The 18,703-nt window shown below is 37.1% G+C and overlaps 1 protein-coding gene across 5 annotated transcripts in view; it reads right to left on the reverse strand.

Annotated features, from left to right (window-relative positions):
• Positions 1–18,703, reverse strand: part of SPG11 (SPG11 vesicle trafficking associated, spatacsin) — a 74,736-nt gene that overhangs the window by 36,439 nt on the left and 19,594 nt on the right. For all 5 annotated transcript variants that reach the window (XM_045528068.1, XM_045528071.1, XM_045528070.1 and 2 more), the window contains 10 exons: positions 16,322–16,454; positions 13,488–13,643; positions 12,900–13,075; positions 10,621–10,797; positions 8,330–8,401; positions 7,925–8,052; positions 7,469–7,644; positions 6,518–6,731; positions 2,659–2,862; positions 492–598 (listed from right to left, as the gene is read on the reverse strand). In XM_045528068.1, the coding sequence (XP_045384024.1) occupies positions 492–598; positions 2,659–2,862; positions 6,518–6,731; positions 7,469–7,644; positions 7,925–8,052; positions 8,330–8,401; positions 10,621–10,797; positions 12,900–13,075; positions 13,488–13,643; positions 16,322–16,454 (1,543 nt within the window). The remainder of the gene's footprint in view (positions 1–491; positions 599–2,658; positions 2,863–6,517; positions 6,732–7,468; positions 7,645–7,924; positions 8,053–8,329; positions 8,402–10,620; positions 10,798–12,899; positions 13,076–13,487; positions 13,644–16,321; positions 16,455–18,703) is intronic.

Consider the following 18,703-nt stretch of genomic DNA (forward strand, 5'->3'; position numbering starts at 1 on the left):
AGGAGTAACAGGGCTTTTCTGATTATAACCAGAGCAAGGCTCTACATCAGCAGCTCCATTACAGAGGACACCCCACACAAACTGTGGATTTTCTTTCACTCCATTTGGAGATCCACACGAAAAGATTCAAAGCAGCCATGTGGAATACAGAGTACTTCTTCACAGAAAAGGGGTGTCAATCTACCAGAGAGCAAGAATTCAGTCCATGATAAACTGGCAGGGTGAGAGAAACATAAACAGAACAGAGCACAAGGCCAAGGAGCGGGAAGGGGATACAACCACACAAGCTCTCTACTCCAGGTCTAGCTTTTCTTGGCTAACAAGAGGCTAACCATTTTGGTCTTCTTTAAGTAAAGCATAAGCCTACATTATAGTCAGATATTTGACTACAGCCAAATAATTTATTTAAAGAGTTCACAAGTTTAATACCATTCAACAGACCAGTTATTTACCCAAAGAAAGTTTTTGTGTTTAATATAGTATACCCATACCTGTTAAATTACCAGAAACTTGTCGACATTGAACTAAAAATTCAAACCAAGGGTACACTTCATGTAACTCCTTTTTTTCCAAAAAGGGACAATTTTCAGGACTAAGTCTGTATATAAAACAAAACAAAAAAAGCCCTCTCTGATTAACGTATAAGACAAACATTGCGACCATATTTGCTCAGGTGATAACTAGCATTTAAAAAAAGAATCTTGTTCAGCTGTCAATGGCACAAAAAATATATATGTATATATAAATCTAAAAAATAAAAAAGGATCTTGGAGTTAAAAGTAAATATAACACAAAATACTCCCATTCTTGTGTTGCATTTTACATATTCCTTATTATCTGGAAACAAAATTTTAGAGACATCATGTATGTTCACTACCATGATGAAATTTTACCAACTCTGTATAAGATTAACAAATAACTTGAACTTTAAGATACTTTATATTTTATTGGTTTTTACAACAAAAACTTTTTTAGCATTTTCAAACTTAATAAGGGGTTTTTTAAACTTTTACAAAACTATAGAGAGGCCAGGACTAAGGAATTAAGGCTCAGAATAGGTACTTAGAAAATATGGCTCTTAAATTTGTTCTCTCGCCAGTAGCTTTGGAGAAAACATTTTTGTGTCTAAGCAAGCCTCGAAGCTATGAACCAAAAATACATCTTTGAACTCCTAGTCTTTACTACACACACACACACACACACACACACACACACACGCACGCACACACACAAATATCTTCTCTATTAGCATACAAATGTGGCTTCCAGAATCAAACATAAGTAGAATTAAATCTGGCTCTGCCACTTATTAGCTGTATGCCTTAAGCAAGGTACTTAGTCTCTCCTCAAAGTCTCAGTTTCCTTACTGGTGAAATGGAGATAGGAGTAACCACCTCATAGAGTTTTTGTGAAGATTAAATGAGATAATGCATATATAGCACTTAGCTTAGTGCCAACAACATTGTAAGCATTCATATTTTAGAGACTACTTCTATTATTGTTGTTAATACTGACTTAATAGCAATTAACACTGGCCACAGATGTGATTCTGCAGGTTGACCGTAGGTAGATATATACTGATGTATCTCTCTCTGTGTCTATACAACTATAAATATTACAGCATATCTAATACACCTTGCAGTGGCTATGAAATCAAAGTTGTTTAGTATTCTCCTGGTAATGAAAGCATCAAAGAATTCCAAGTGAATCTTTAGAATCTTCCTCTCAAAGTTTTTTTTTGAGATAGGGTCTCACTCTGTGGCCCAGGCTGTAGTGCAGTGGCCCAGTCATATCTCACTGGCCCACTGCAGCCTCCAACTTCTGGGCTCAAGTGATCCTCCCACTTCAGCCTCCCAAGTAGCTGGGGCTACAGGCACGTGCCATCATGCCCAGCTAATTTTTTTTTTTTTTTGAGACAGAGTCTCACTTTGTTACCCGGGCTAGAGTGAGTGCCGTGGCATCAGCCTAGCTCACAGCAACCTCAAACTCCTGGGCTTAAGCGATCCTACTGCCTCAGCCTCCCGAGTAGCTGGGACTACAGGCATGAGCCACCATGCCCGGCTAATTTTTTTGTATATATATTTTTAGTTGGCCAGATAATTTCTTTCTATTTTTAGTAGAGACGGGGTCTCACTCTTGCTCAGGCTGGTCTCGAACTCCTGACCTCGAGCGATCCACCCGCCTCGGCCTCCCAGAGCTAGGATTACAGGCGTGAGCCACCGCGCCCGGCCCCAGCTAATTTTTAAAAAAATTTTTTGTAGAGATGGGGTCTCTCCATTGCCCAGGCTAGTCTCAAACTCTTGGCCTTAAGCCATCTTCCCGCCTAGGACTCCCAAAGTGTTAGGATCACAGGTGTGAGCCACCAGGCACCCAGCCCCTCTCAAACATTTTAAAGCATTTCTTCCATTTTATTCTAATGTCAAGTTATTTAAATGGTTAACAGAAATATTACAAAATACCACCAAAAAACACATAAGCATTTACTTGAATGCAGCATTTAACTTAAAGATGTACTATTTGTTGGAGTGGGGGAAACTACTTCAAAAAGATCAGTATTCCTCATATGAATGCTTAACATTTCTTAAAGTCACTCAGAGGTAATATGGAAACAGGAAACTTGAAAACCTGCTCAAAGACAAATCAATTCTCAGTACTCACTTGTAACAGTCAAGATAGACATAAAGAAGATGCTGCAGACTGTGTTCCAAACAATAGAGAATGAAGTGAGAATGGAAATCCCAACCTTCTTTAGTCTTGTAGTTTTGAACAGGGAGGGTATCCTGTATCACACCCCCAATACGGCTCATTCTTTGGAGGAAGCATTCAAAGTCTTCTAATTCAGATGCAAGAAAAATCCCACTCCTATTGGGCAGGTTAAAGGGATGGCAAGTTAAAAAGTTACTAGGTTCAGGGCAGACCAAATCATTTCCATTGTTTCAATCTCAATTACCTAAAAATCAGTATTTATAAATTAAGGCTGTATACTTAATATGTTACTCTATAAATATGTTCTAAGATACATATTTTGCTAGTTTCCAATAAAGGTTTCTGCTCTCAAGTTATCTTCACTATTTCAAAAACCTAAACCAAGCTATTCATATCTTTTGTTTCTTGACCAGAACTGTATAACCCAATACAGCAACAGTAGTTAGCTCTTGAAGCTTGATGCTCTGAGTACATCTGAGAAATTCACCAAACTACCCAAACAAAATGAAGAAGCTGGAGCAAAATAACTTAAACAAACTACTCAATAAGAATAGAAGTTGGCATGTATATATTACTTCTTTAAAATTTACTGTTAAATACATCATACATACCATGAAAAGGAATAGTACAGAATATATATACCTGCAAATGGGAGTTTAAAAAAACACCAGGTAACCACCACCTAGATTATAAAACATTATACCTTTGAAGCCCTTGGTGTATTCCTCCCCCACTGCATGTCCTTTGCTACCCTCAGAGGTAACCACTATCCTGACTTTTGTGATAACCATTCCCTTACATTTATTCATGGTTTATCCCCCATATATGTAGCCCCAAATAATACATGGTTTGATTTTTGCCTGTTTTGAACTTCATATATAAATGGAACATTCTGGCTGTATTGTTCTCTACCTTGTTTCTTCTACTCAACATTGTGTGATTTATCTGTGTTGATACCTGTGGCTATAGTCTGTTAGTTTTCATTGTTATATAGTGTTCCATTGTATGAATATACTACCTTTTATTTATTCACTCTACCTTTGAGGGTCATTTTAGTTATTTCTAGATTTTGGGTAAAATAAACTTGCATTTTCATAAGTACACATGAGAAAGAACATCTTTTCATACGTTTATTGGCCATTTGTGCTTCTTTTTTGTGAAATGCCTATGTGTTGCTATCTTTCCCCTCGGAACCAAGCTCTACTCTTCTCTAGCCTGCTCTGTGTTCCCAGAGGCTCACCTGTGTGGGCTATACCACAAGATTATAGTGCCCTCAGACTTCTGTTTTGGTTCTTCCTATGGGAGGGTCCAATCAGAAGATAAGAGTCAGAAAGAAGGGGCTGGGCGCTGTGGTTCATGCCTGTAAATCCTAGCACTCTGGGAGGCCAAGACAGGAGGATCACTTGAGCTCAGGAGTTTGAGACCAGCCTGAGCAAGAGTGAGACCCCGTCTGTACTAAAACCAGAAAAAATTAGCCAGGAGTAGTGGTGCTCACCTGTAGTTCCAGCTATTAGGGAGACTGAGGCAGGAGGATCAGTTGAGCCCAGGAGCTTGAGGTTGCAGTGAGCTATGACGACACCACTGCATTCTAGCAAGAGTGACAGAGCAAGACTCTGTCTCAAAAACAAAAAAAAAGTCCAAAAGAAAGGAGGATACTCTGCCTTTCTGTGCTGGGTGACTGCAGGTTGGCTGACAACTTCCACTAAGGGCCACAGTTCCTGCCAGCCAGCTCCCTTGGTCTCAGTAACTGTTCTTCCTTTGCCCCTTCAAGCCTTTTAGAAAGCCTACCCTAGGATTCCCAAGGTCATGAAGATATTCTCCTATAGCATCTTCCAAAGCATTACAGTTTCACATTTCACATTTAGGTGTTAAAATCTACCTGGAATTTATTTAATGTATGCTATGAGGTAGTGGGTCCAATTCCATTTTCCCCCAAATCTAGCTATTCAGTTACCCCAGGTCCCAGTGTCAAAAAGATAATTCTTTCCCCACTGTTCCACAGGACCACCTTTGTCATATAGAAAAGGATCATGTATAGGTCTCTTTCCATGCTCACCCTTCTCTTCTTGTCTATTTGTATGTCACTGAACCAATACTTCCACTGTCTTAATTGCTATAACTTTAGAATAAGATTTGATATCTGGTAGGACAACTTTTCAGTGTTCGTCTTGAATCTCTACATTTCCATATAAATATTTATAACCAGCTTGTCATAATCTACAGAAAAGACCTGCTGGGATTTTTATTGAGATTGCACTATATCTAAAGGCAAGAAGACCTCTGGGAAGAATTGATAGCAAGTTTGTCTTGTTCCAAATCTAAGGAGAATGATCACAATGTTTTACCATCAAGTATGGTAAAACAGCTTCTAGCTGTTGGCTGGTAGGATTTTTTTAGATGCCTCTTTCAAGTGAAGGGAGTTTGTATCTATGCTTAGTTTGCCTAATAGTTTTTATCATAAATAGATGTTGAATTTTGTCAAATGCATTTTTGGATCTAACAGGGTGGTATGATATTTTACTTTTAATCTATTAGTGTAGTATATTTCATTAATTCACTAACTTCATAATTCATAAACCATGCATATGTTAGCTTTTTAAACCCAATACTAAGCAAAATATTTGATAAACATACAAATTCTATAATATTTTACTTTTAGTAAACAAGAGCATTTAGTGCAATGGAAAGAAGAGTGAATAGAAAGTCAGTGGGGTTAAAGGACTCAAGTCTGTAACTAACTGGCTTGGGCAAAGCTCTTAAGTTCTCTGGATCTGACTTTCCATATCTTTAAGTCGGGTAGAACAACACAGCTATAAGTATACCCACAATAAGCAGAAAATAACACATATGAAATAGGTTTAAGAAACTTTAAAAATTAACATACATTATTAACTTTTCTTAAAAGATTTCAATAGCTTAGGAAAGATTAGATTCAGCCATATGAAATTATTGATATTCAACCATTTTTGACCCACACAAATGTCAAGTTCATATGGTTCAATCTAACAGATTTTTAGAAATGAACTAAGGTTTAAAATTTGCACTTATTACTTCAAGAGCTTCTTCTCACTATTTATTAACTCAGCAGTTCTCCTTAGTTCAACGCCACACATAGCACATGGGTGCAGTGATAACATGGAGACGAGTGTGAGACAATTACAGGATACTAAGGTATACTCATTTCAAGCTCTTGCCACTTGTTCCTTATAGCACTATTAACAAGGGCAGCACATAGAATGTTTTGGGAAGAATCTATATCCAGAATTTGAGAGCCTGTCCACTACCACATGTTAAATGTATATGACTTTAAAACCACCATATAGGCCGGGCGCGGTGGCTCACGCCTGTAATCCTAGCCCTCTGGGAGGCCGAGGTGGGTGGATCGCTCGAGGTCAGGAGTTCAAGACCAGCCTGAGCGAGACCCCGTCTCTACTAAAAAATAGAAATAAATTATCTGGACAACTAAAAGTATATATAGAAAAAATTAGCCGGGCATGGTGGCACATGCCTGTAGTCCCAGCTACTCAGGAGGCTGAGGCAGTAGGATCACTTAAGCCCAGGAGTTTGAGGTTGCTGTGAGCTAGGCTGACGCCACGGCACTCACTCTAGCCCGGGCAACAAAGTGAGACTCTGTCTCAAAAAAAAAAAAAACCACAGTATAAGATAATGCCCTTTAAATTTTATAATAATATGAAACAACACTGTATTAGATTTATGGCATTTCAAAGGAAAACCAATACCATTATTTTTCATTGCTCTTCTCTTTTACTCTTATTCTTCCCACTGGGGATTAGTTCAACAGTTACAATACCTGGCCAGCTTATCTAAAATTTCATTCCTCATGTAGCTGTTGCAGCAAGTATTCTGATTAATAACATCAACAGTCAGAGGGGGCCACTTGTTCTGCTGAAGTGAAGCATAATTATCCTGGGTCTGAAATTCTCCAATCCACGAGATAATGCTTAACCAATCATGGCGAGCCGTGAGGTACCTCCAGAGGGCTTCAGGGGAATGTGACTTATATGCTACATGAAAAATAAAACACATTTTAAAAGAGCAATCAATTATGTTTATTGACACGACACTCAATACTGAATTAACTACTGAGTAAATATAACAATCTGGACATAAATATTGATATAATATATGAATTATTCAGGTCCTCTGCTTCTTTTACTATTTTCCTCTTTTGTGTTGTTCATTTTATAATCAATACTATAGCCCGAGGAAGAGCTAAATGTTGTTTCTCATTACTATGGTGGTTAAAATTAAACTTGGATATTAGCTGTGCATTTCATTTATCTGTTCAACCCCTTTCTTCCCTTGTCTTTCCCTTAATATAGATAAAGAAAAACCTTCGGTTGTAATAATAAACATGAATTTGACTCTCTAAATTGCCACTGCTGACTATTCTTGGTTATTCCCCAGAGTGGCAAGGTGATACAGATCCCCAATTTACATAAGAAGAAACTCAAAGACTATTTGGGAGAAACAAAGAATGTTGCTTTGAAGCTGGGATGAAAACTCAGCCTTGAAATCACAATTCATTAAGCCATATGACTTTTTTCTTTCATTATCACATTATAAATCCCTCACAAAAACTTTAAGAGGTTATAATGCAATGAATTAACATTTTTAAAAATCTTCATATTTTCCCCCCAAAAGGAATTCTAAAATAGAGACACATCAAAATATTCAAATACCAATACCTATTTTAAAACTCATTTCAGTATGTTCATATTTCAGGCTCTCTCACACTTGCCTTCTGGACTTATCTTGGGGAGAAGGATGCATTCTTGCGTTAGTTGATCCCACCACAGAGCCCAATTTAACACAATTCTATGGTCCTGTTTGCTAAATTCATCTTTACAATCATATTTCAGGAATGAATCCAAAACAGATTTGTGCTTGAAAAAATCTTGTTCCTTTATCCAACACCTAAAAACAGTGACATAAATTTTTTTAATTTTGGAGGAAAAGGCATGATTCCTTTTTATCTGCTCAAGAACTTCCACTTTTTGGGGAACACATAATTCTGATTATGCAAATATTAAAATGACAGGAAATTCTTGAGTCCCTTCTGTCTGATACAAGCTTTATCCTCATGGAGAATGCAGGCATGGCTTCACATAAGAAACTGGGGCTCACTAACAATTACAAACTAAACACTACTTACAATATTCTTCCAATATTATCAAAAGGGGACTAATGAGACTACCTGGGCAAGGCCTGGATCTGCATATTTTCTTGGAAATGTTCCAGATAAAACTTCTCAACTTGATGCACGAAGTCTATAGTTCTTTTTTCTTTTTCAGAAAAATAACTTTTTTCTTTTAAAATTTCAACCTTGAATAAAAATTAAAGCAGTGACCTCACAAAATTCAAGCACATTTGCAAAAAACATGTCATGAGATTAAATGCCATTTAAGAACTATGTTTTGAATTTTTGAATTTATATATATTCACACAGATTTTCCTTTGTCACAAATCCTTTAAAAAGATGAAGGAGGCATCATACTTTACTTACTTAATACTATTAAAATCATTTTAAAGTTTTTCTTCCAAGGTTTTTTCCTACTTTTTCATCAAGGCTTTCTAGAAAATGTAAACTACCTATACCTACCAAAAAGTCCCGTATATTTTTATCAGTTGTATAGAAGCATATCTTGAGCAACTGGTCTTTTACATCAAAGCCCTATAATAAACACAAAAAAAGAAGAAAAAAACTTGCATTTTGTAATGGAAGCATTTTGAACATAAATATATGTAAGATACAGAAATACTCTATTATTGACATGTATCCTGTTAGAATTCCACAGCTTTTCTGCTCTTGTGAAAATTCATTTTTCTACATTTCTTATAATATTTACTGCCTATCCATAAAGTCCTTAAGCATTTTATCAGAGCAAAGGCAACACACAGAACAATTTAAGGTAATACCAGGCTACTACAGGACCAAAACTACAGCAATCTGCTATGATGATTCACTTGGAAACAAAGGTCAACATAAACAACAACCCATTACATACATAGCTCAATGCCTCTGCACTTCCACATGGGCAAGACTCCAACCATGCAGATTAGGGGCAGATCTCAGCTTAGTCTGGGAGTCCTACTTCTAGGACTCCTCTTTCTCACATGAAGTAAAACCATGGAGCAGAAAGCCCCAACAAAGGCGTAATCTACTGGAAAGTTCAAATGGAGATATAAGGGGTCACATGAACAATACAGAATGCCCTCCAGTAAATAATGAGGTCCTATGCATGCTTTGACATGTGTGAAATCTTCTATGAGAAACACTGTCTCCTAATCAAAGTGCCAGGTCTAAAAGGGAGCAGATGATGGACACTCCACTTGAAAATCTCTTCAAGAGATATGGAAACAACTTGTGTTCCCCAATAGATAAATGGATAAAGAAAATGTGGTATACATTTACAATGGAATATAATTCAGCCTTAAAAAAGAAGGAAATCCTGGCCAGGCATGGTGGCTCACACCTATAATCCTAGCACTTTGGGAGACCAAGGCAGGAGGGTTGCTTGAGGTCAGGAGTCCAAGACCAGTCTAAGCAAGAGCAAGATTCCATCTCTACAAAAATAAAAAAAAAATTAGCCGGGTGTGGTGGTACACACTTGTCCCAGCTATTTGGGAGGCTGAGGCAGGAGAATCGCTTGAGCCCAGGAGTTTGAGGTTGCAGTGAGCTATGATGACACCACTGCATGCTAGCCTAGGCAACAGAGTGAGACCCTGTCTCAAAAAAATAAAAAAAATTAAAAAAAAGAGAAGGAATCCTGCCATTTTCAACAACATGGATGAATCTGGAGGACATTATGCTAAATGAAATAAGCCAGATACAGAAAGACAAATATTGCATGATCTCACTTACATGCAGAATCTAAAAAAAAAAGTTGAACTCATAGTAACAGAGAGTAGAATGATACTTACCAGGGGTTGGGGGATAGGGGAAAGTAGGAGATACTGGTCAAGAGTGCATACTTTTAGTTATAAGATGAATAAGTTCTGAAGAACTATGTATAGCATAGTAACTAAAGTTAATTATCATAACAATATATTGTATACTTGAAATTGTCTAATAGGGTAGATCTCAAGTGTTCTCACCACATATACACACATGTAACTACGTGAGATAATAGATAAATCAATTAGCTTGATTGTGGTAATCTTTTCACAATGTATATATATATCAAAACATCATGTTGTATATTTTAAATGTATATAATTTTTGTCAATCATATCTCAATAAACCTGGGGGAGGATCTCTTCAAGAAAGTTCTCAGAGACCAGGTGCGGTGGCTCATGCCTGTAATCACAGCCCTTTGGGAGATCAAGGCAGGAGGATCGCTTGAGGCCAGAAGGTTGAGACTGGCCTGAGCAATGCAGCGAGACCTTGTCTCTACAAAAAATAGAAAAATTAGCCAAGTGTGGTGGTGCACACCTGTAATCTCAGCTACCTGGAAGGCTGAGGCAGGAGGATTGGTTGAGCCCAGGAGTTTGAGGTTGCAGCGAGCTACGATTGTGCCACTGTACTCTAGCCCAAGTAACAGAGAGAGACCCTGTCTACAAAAAAGAAAAATTAGGTGGGGGTGGTCACGAGCACCTGTAGTCCCAGCTACTCAGAAGGCTGAGGCAGGAGTATTGCTTGAGCTCAGAAGTCTGAGGTTGCAGTGAGCTAGGATCACACCATGGCACTCTAGCCCAGGCAACAGAGCGAAACCCTGTCTCTAAAAAAAGGGGGGAAAAAAAAGTTCTCAGCACCAAAACATTTTTCAGTATTGTTAATTTCATTCTTAGTTTGTGACACAACTATGACTACAAATTTGTATAGTACCTAGAAATGTTATAGTACCTAGAAATACATATTAAGACTAAGACCAAACAGATCACACCACTCACCATATTCTTCAAAAGTTCAGAGGCTTCCTTTATATTTTTCTTTTTTAAATTGTCAAAGACCAAACCTAGGCCTATTCTGATCAGTTCCTCAAGTCTCTGAGCAGAGTGACCATTAATCCTGAAGAAAGTCTGTGCCTCTGGTATTTTGTTGTTTAAAATGGCATTGGCAATAACTTCCTAGGAAAAGGAAGAAAGACATTGTCTTTTAAGTTCCTTTTTACTTCCTTATTACATTATCAACATGGGACTTACACATTTATTAAGCACCTAACTAAGGGACTTTTACTGAAAATCTACTACCAGATGTGGAACTAGGCCCAGGGGATATAAAGCTGACCAAAATACAGACCTTGCTCTCTAGGAGTTCACAGTTTGGTGGAAGACACACAAATAATGCATTGATTATAGTACTGTATTATAAGGGCTATGATAAAGGTTTCCCATGAGGAACACCTAAAAGGAATGACCAAAAAAAGAAAAGAAAGAAAGGTTTTCTAGCAGAGGTAATGGATGAGCCAAAAAATTTAAAAACCAGTAAGTGTTCCATATATATATTGAGAAAAGAGGACAGGAGTTCGAAAGAGAGGGAATATCACGTGCAAAGACAAAAAGGAAAGAAACTATATTAAGTATTCAGGGAACTCCAAATTACTCAATATAACTAGAGAAAAATCTGGAGAGAGCAGCAGATGAGACTTGAAGGAAAAGCAGAGGTTTCATCATGAAGTGCCTTGCATGTGAGATGGATTGTATCCTGAAATTTACGTGGAGCCACTGAAAGGCCTTAAAAGCAAGAGGTGATATACATAATCAGATATATATTTTAGGAAAAATATCCAGGCAGCAATGTGGAGAACTGACTGAAAGCAATTTAAGCTCAAGATAGCGTGGCATTAGGTTACTACAATAATCCAAATGAAAAGAAATAATGACATAAACTGGCCGGGCGCGGTGGCTCACGCCTGTAATCCTAGCTCTGGGAGGCCGAGGCGGGTGGATCGCTCGAGGTCAGGAGTTCGAGACCAGCCTGAGCAAGAGTGAGACCCCGTCTCTACTAAAAATAGAAAGAAATTATCTGGCCAACTAAAAAATATATATACAAAAAAAATTAGCCGGGCATGGTGGCTCATGCCTGTAGTCCCAGCTACTAGGGAGGCTGAGGCAGTAGGATCGCTTAAGCCCAGGAGTTTGAGGTTGCTGTGAGCTAGGCTGATGCCACGGCACTCACTCAAGCCCGGGCAACAAAGTGACACTCTGTCTCAAAAAAAAAAAAAAAAAAAAAAGAAAAGAAATAATGACATAAACTGAAGATTTAAACTCCCCGAGAGAACAGAAAGGAGGCATTCTTAACCTGGGGGTATAAAGGGGTCTATGAATGCCATTAAGCCACATACAAAATTGTGTGTACACACAAATGCACACATTCACATGCATGCAGCTGGAGACAAGGTCTCCAGAGAAAGCTGTGAAGGAGACAGTAAACAGCAGTCAAAAAAATAGAAGGAAAAGTAAGTACTTTCTGGTTAGAGAATGAATAAGAGGGACAAAAAAATGCAGTCACACCAGTTACTTTCCCAATCCCTCCATCCCAAGAACTGCCGTCTTGAGAACCTGGCAGCATCTCAACCTTATCACTTTCACTCCTTATTGATAATGATCATCTGTGTTAAGCTATTTTTGCTTTTGTTTTTCTAATACCACTACTCTCCATGTGGGTGAAGGAATTCTTCCAGTCCATAAGTCACACACAGAGCAGCACATTTTGGTTGTATTAACTTCTACTGAGAAAAGAAAGCCAAAAAGATGGACATAGAAAATTTAACTGGCAAAATGTCTTATTTAGAATTTCAGATAGGACTCAAATTGAGTATACTTCTAAATAATAATGTCATAAAATAAAAATTTCCAAAGATCTTATCGCCAGCAGCAATTCAATTTATTCAGAGGTCAGGCAGAATGCATGAGTCCATACAAGGCCCTAGCCAGTGAAGGAATATTGCTAAGAGAGTGCCACTTCACATGGTTTTGGGGTTGGGTGTCTATTACTGGATCCAAGTGGGCAGATATGGCACTAAAAGGGGACCTGTGTTCCAAATTAGATAAAGGGAGCTTGCAGACATTTAAAGTCATGCCCAGAGATCCCAAAACCTATAGAACTCAAAACCCTTGCCAAAGATTCTAATCACAAGTGTACAAAATCTAAATTTCTGTTTTTTCTATTGTTTTCTCAGATCCTTTGAATCTGGCATATAAAAGAAGTGATAATTACTTGCATTTACCTCCAAGCTGAGTTTCTCCCATGTATCGCTCTCCTTTCCTTTGGGGTTATTTTCATTGGCATCATATTCATCTGTAAATTCTGTTAGCTTCCAAGGAAACTTCATCATGAAAGTTCGAAGTTCATTAATGTAGCTGGTCAAAATGTTCACTCCTTTCTGCAGATGTTCATCTAGCTCTGTGGAAAATACGAATGTGTCCATTCACGTGTGTTTATGGGTATATGGGTGACTGTGTACGTGTGTGTGTGTGTGTGTGTATATACATATGGAGAGAGAACATACATATCATGAATTGTCATAAAGAATTCTAGAGAATGCCAAAATTCAAAATTCGTATTTTCAAATTTCAAACTGTATGTTTGAGATTTTTACTATTTACAAGTAGCTCTGTGTTTTAATATAACCCTTTCCTTTGCATGTTCTTCACAATGATTAATCCTCAGTCTTTCTGCCAACTTTTCTAGTATTAAAACCCATTTCGCTCACTCAGTTACACACTGACTTTACTCAAATTTAGCAAATGGTATTCCACTGGCTATGCTCTCTCATGCAACAGCAGCACTTGTACTTCTGTCCTGCTATTCTTACCTTCAGTGTGAATAAAAAGCTCCTTTATTTGTTTGTTAAGGAAAGAAAGTGTAAGATTAAGCAATTGTTCTGAAAAGTGCTTGCTTTGGGTTTCAGAATCACTCTCTCTAATTGCTGAGCAAAGTAAATCCAGTGCTGGGGTCAGCTCTTCTACATCTGAGAAAGAACCAAAGAAATTAACATGAAGACCACAAGGATATTACCAATAAAAGTAACATATCCAAAAACATTAGGATGCAATATTTTTAACATAAAACAAGGACCAATGTCTTATTTTCAAAAAGCTTTCAAAACTTTTATGAAGGCTTATTACCTGTAAACTTTAATGATTCTAATTACTAATAGTTATTATTAACTACCATTTTGTTGAACACCTACATCTTTCAAGTATTGTACTTGGTGTTTTATAAATGCTATCTCATTTATTCCTTTCAATGACCTAAGGGCAGTTTATTTCTCCATCAGCCAGGAAGACATGTTGAGGTTGGCACACTCATCAAGGACAGTTACTACTACAGCTTCCAGTGCTTTGATGAAACCTCAGACGTGTGGCCTGGCCACACGTCTGAGGTTTCATATTGTTGGAGCATTCATTGTATTCCTGGGGGTTGCAGCTTTGTATGAGTTTGGTGTGGCAGAACCAAGAAAGAAGGCATATGCAGATTTCTACAGAAATTATGAGGCTATGAAAGATTTTGAGGAGATGAGGAAGTCTGGCATCTTTCAGAGTGCAGTGATTCTGGAATATAAAAGAATTTCTTTGGGTTGATTTACATAGAAGTTTGTCACTGATCTGTGTTCCTGAGCTATGAATATGAGGGCTAAGGAATAGTTTCTCTTGATAGACAATTAACAAATAAAAAAAAAAAAACCTAAGAGGTAGGTATTATATTCTCCTTTCTGTAGATAAGGAAACTGAGGTTCAGAGAGGATAAGTAACTTGCCCCAGCTAATTTAGAAAGTGACAGAGCCAAAACTTCAACTTAAACCTAATTCCAAAGCCATTCTCTTAAACATGCAGGTGAAACCAAGAAGTATACACCCCTGTATCCTCTATTTGCAATGAAAGGCCCTAATGGAGTGATTCCTAGTTATCTCAGCACCAGCCCCACCTTTAGGATTATATCTATGTGAGTGAGAATTATGGGAAACATGAGTTTTCCCCTAGAAGAGGAAGGTAAAGCTATTTCCATGCTTCTCATTCCAGACCCATCTCCACCCTTTAGAACAAAGCAGTGTAGGTAAGAGTGGAATGAGGAGAAATCACTGCCCACCAAGCAGAAGTGAATAACGAACATACAGTCACTGATGGAGCCCTGCTCAATACCATAAAACCAGGTCTTTTTTATAAATTCAAGCAGATTTAAAAAAAATTGGAGCATACAAAAAGCTGGCAATTCAAGGAGACCAAATCCTGTACTCAGAACAAAATTTTTTTAAAAAGAAAATATCTAATTCGTAGTCTCAGTGAGAACTAACACTACACCAGTAGAAAAAGAGCAGGTGGTCATTTTCTACATGTAACTAGAGTACTAAGTGATAAAACTTTTTCTAGGACAATTTATCAAGTCATTTAAGAATATAAACTGTGTATACTCTTAGACTTGAAAATTCCTTGTCTAGAATTTATCCCAAGTGAATAATTATACATACGTGAAATTACACACACACACACACCATTTATAGCACATTGCCAATAGTTAAAAACTGGAATCAATCTAAATGTCCAATAGGGGTATGGCTGGGTAAATTATGATACAGCCCATATAGGAAAGATACTATATTATGAAGTGGAAAAAAAAGGAGATTATAAAACTGTACATACAGGGTGTCAAAAGACAAAATTACAACAAATTTAAAGATCTCAGCTGGCTTTACTATACTTATAGAATGGGACCATACTTTATTCCATATAATAGAAAAAGTGTTCCAATGAGCTGAGAAAAGAGGTTGACATTATAGACAGAGACGAACTAAAGGAAGCATATTTGTTGTTTCAAAGCTACTTTTGTTGTACAGTTAGGACAGGGAGACAGAACAGTAGAAGAAACTGATCATCAGGCTACTTCTTTTGCATAAGGACTACAGCAAAAGGAATTTCATCATCATGCCGATTCAAGACTGAAACTGGCCTGTTTGGGAAATTGGCTGTTAACTCTCCTGACTTCTTACAAGGGTCAGATAACAACTTAGGTTTGGTGAAGTGGAACTTTAGCATGGGTGAATCCATTCTGATTTTTGGGTGGGGCCTAGTATAGGAGCTTAGTCCAAAACAATGGTCTCCTATGATTTTTAATTAATAAGGAGAAAACACATTTTATTACCCTATTCCTCTAAGAACAGGATTTGCATGGCTACCAAGTCCAAGAGTAAAAGTTAGGCTTCCTATTTGTTAAAAAGGAAAGCCAAAAATCTTGAAAAGAACCGTTGGTGATATATCAAAAAAGCAGAAGAATCAGGATGAAAATCTTTATAAGAAGTCCCAATTCACAACTCAGAAAGCCATACTGTCAATACACATCTCAGATGGTTGCAAGGACAGGCAATTTTCCAAATGAATTTTATTCTCTCTTGTATAAAATTCTCTGGAATTTGAAAGATCATCTCTTCCCTGCATACTAAAAATACAAAGCACAGTACAGGATATAAACAAATAGCCCACTCAGAATGAGAACATTTACAGATTCTAATAACTCTCTCAGGTTTCCACAAAGAATATAAAATCCCATGACTGAGTTTTGGCAAGTAAAATAAACCATCAGAAAACAATAATTTGAAAGTGATTAAAAAGATTAAATGATAAATACAAATGTAGAAGCCTTTATTCTACTTACTTCTTAAATATAAATGGGATGAAACGTGATCAAACCTATCAGGTACAGAAGATTTTGAGGACGGATTAAAAAGATTTTCCTTGCTCTTCAAAAAGAAATCTACTGTGTCCAGCTGACGATTTTCTAACCCAGCCTGAAATGAGGGGGAGGGTAGAGAAATCAGAAAAAAAAAAAAAAAAAAAATCACAATAGGAAAAAAATCAGGATACATATTTTTTATTAGAAAAACTTTAGAACTTAATTTGCTAAGACTACAGGAGACGCAAGACAGCATAAGTATCTGGGTTCTAGTGAAGATTCTGACAATGACTTAATATGTGATCTGGGGCAAGTCTCTGTAACCTTTCTGAACATCACTTTCCATTGCAGTAAAAACAGGAGGTTATTAGACTAGAAAACCTTTCCAGCTCTACCATTTTATAATTCTACAACTATTCCATACTAAGTACTAGGGATTATCCTTATAGTTAAGTCATATTCTATTTGAATTAAAATGTTATAATGGTATGATATAAAGTTAACTGAAAAAGCAGGCTAAAAACAGACTCCCAGTTCTGACTAGGCATCTTGAGGAACCTTCCTATACAGAACACTTACAAATCACAAATTAAACATACATCTTTAAATGCTCAATTGAACTGGAAAGTCAGGGAAATCCATAAAAACAAGAAGAAAGACATTTCAAAAAAGTAACTGAGCTCTAAAGGCAACAGCTTCCAAAAGGCTTCTACAGATCTCTGACAGCCTAAAGCAGGGGGTGGAAAACTAAGGCCCACCAACCAAATGCAGCCCTTGCCTGTTTTCTAAACAAAGTATATGAGGAACATAGCCACACCCGTTCACTTACATATTGTCAATGGCTACAATGGCACAGCTAAGTAGGTGCAAAAGAGAAAACTGGCGAAAACATTTACTATCTGGTCCTTCAGAGAAAAAGTTTGCCACTCCTAGCATAAAGCACTGTGCCTCAGAATCACCTAGAGAGATGGTCAAAATGTGCATTGCTAAGTAAGCCCTTCTCCCAGACTTTCTCATTCAGTAGGTACGGGATGGAGCCTTAGAATTTGCATTTCTAATAAATCCCTGGGCGATGGCAATGCTGCTGGTCTGGGGACCAGATTTTGAAAGCCAATGGGCCAAAGTTCTGGGTGTTAATATACTAGGGAGATTAGGCTGAGAGATATTGGTGGAAATTATATAAAAGAAGAAAAGACAGGACAAAGGTAGGATCCACGCAAGGTGACACCCACCAAAAAAGGATGAACTAGAAATTTACTGGTCCTAGAGGGAGACCATAAACACACTATGCCTTTGTTCCAAGTGGTGGAAGGAAAAACTGAATTATCTATGAATAAATAAGAATATTCTTGTTCTTAGGAGATATATGCTAAAGTACTTAGAGTAAAGGGTTATGAAGTTTGCAACTTTCAAATGGTTCAGCCAAACAAAACAAAGAGGTACACCAAGTTAAAACAAATGTGGTAAAACGTTAATAACTGGTGAATTTAGGTGAAGGGTAACTAAATGGTAAACTACTAAAAGGTAAACTGTTTTTCAAAAATTTTCTGTAGATTTTTGAAATTTCAAAATAATACATATAAAAACAATGACCAAATAGTAATTCTGAATTAAAAAACATAAGAATTGAAATTAGAAACACAATAGATGTATTTGATAGCAGATTAGACACAGCTGAAGAGAGAATTAGTGCATTGGGAGATATGAAGAAATTATCCACCATGAAACAAAGACTCATAGAGGTTAAGAGAAATTGAATAAAATGTCAAAAGTCTACTTCTCAGGTATAATGTACACTATTCTAGTGACAGGCACATGAAAAGCCTTGACTTCAGCATTCCATAGTTTGTCCGTGTAACAAAAAACATTTATACCCCCTAAATTTATTGATATCAAAACAAATACAAACTTGGCTTTAACAAAGTAAAAAAAAAAAAAAGCCTACTTCTGATTGATATACCAGTGTGAAAATTGGAAAATACATTTTCAAGCACATGGAACTTTTATGAAAAGTGAGTAATGTGCCACATAACCATATTTCAGTGGTCCCATAAAATTATAAGGAAGCTAAAAAATTCCTATTGCCTTTTACTATAACATACTTTTCACTGTTAATTTAGAGTATATTCCTTTTACTTATTAAAAAAAAATGTTACCTATAAAACAACCTCAGGCAAGTCCTTCAGGAAGTATTCTAGACAAGGCATTGCTATCATTAGGAGATGACAGCTCCATGCTTGTTACTGCCTCTGAAGACTGTTCAGTGGGATAAGATGTGGTGGTGGAAGACAATCATGACCCTAACCCTGTGTAGGCCTAAGCTAATATGTGTATTTGTTTTTAAACAAAAGTTTAAAAAGTAAA

Source organism: Lemur catta, chromosome 1, assembly GCF_020740605.2.
Source record: "Lemur catta isolate mLemCat1 chromosome 1, mLemCat1.pri, whole genome shotgun sequence".
Lineage (NCBI taxonomy): Eukaryota > Metazoa > Chordata > Mammalia > Primates > Lemuridae > Lemur > Lemur catta.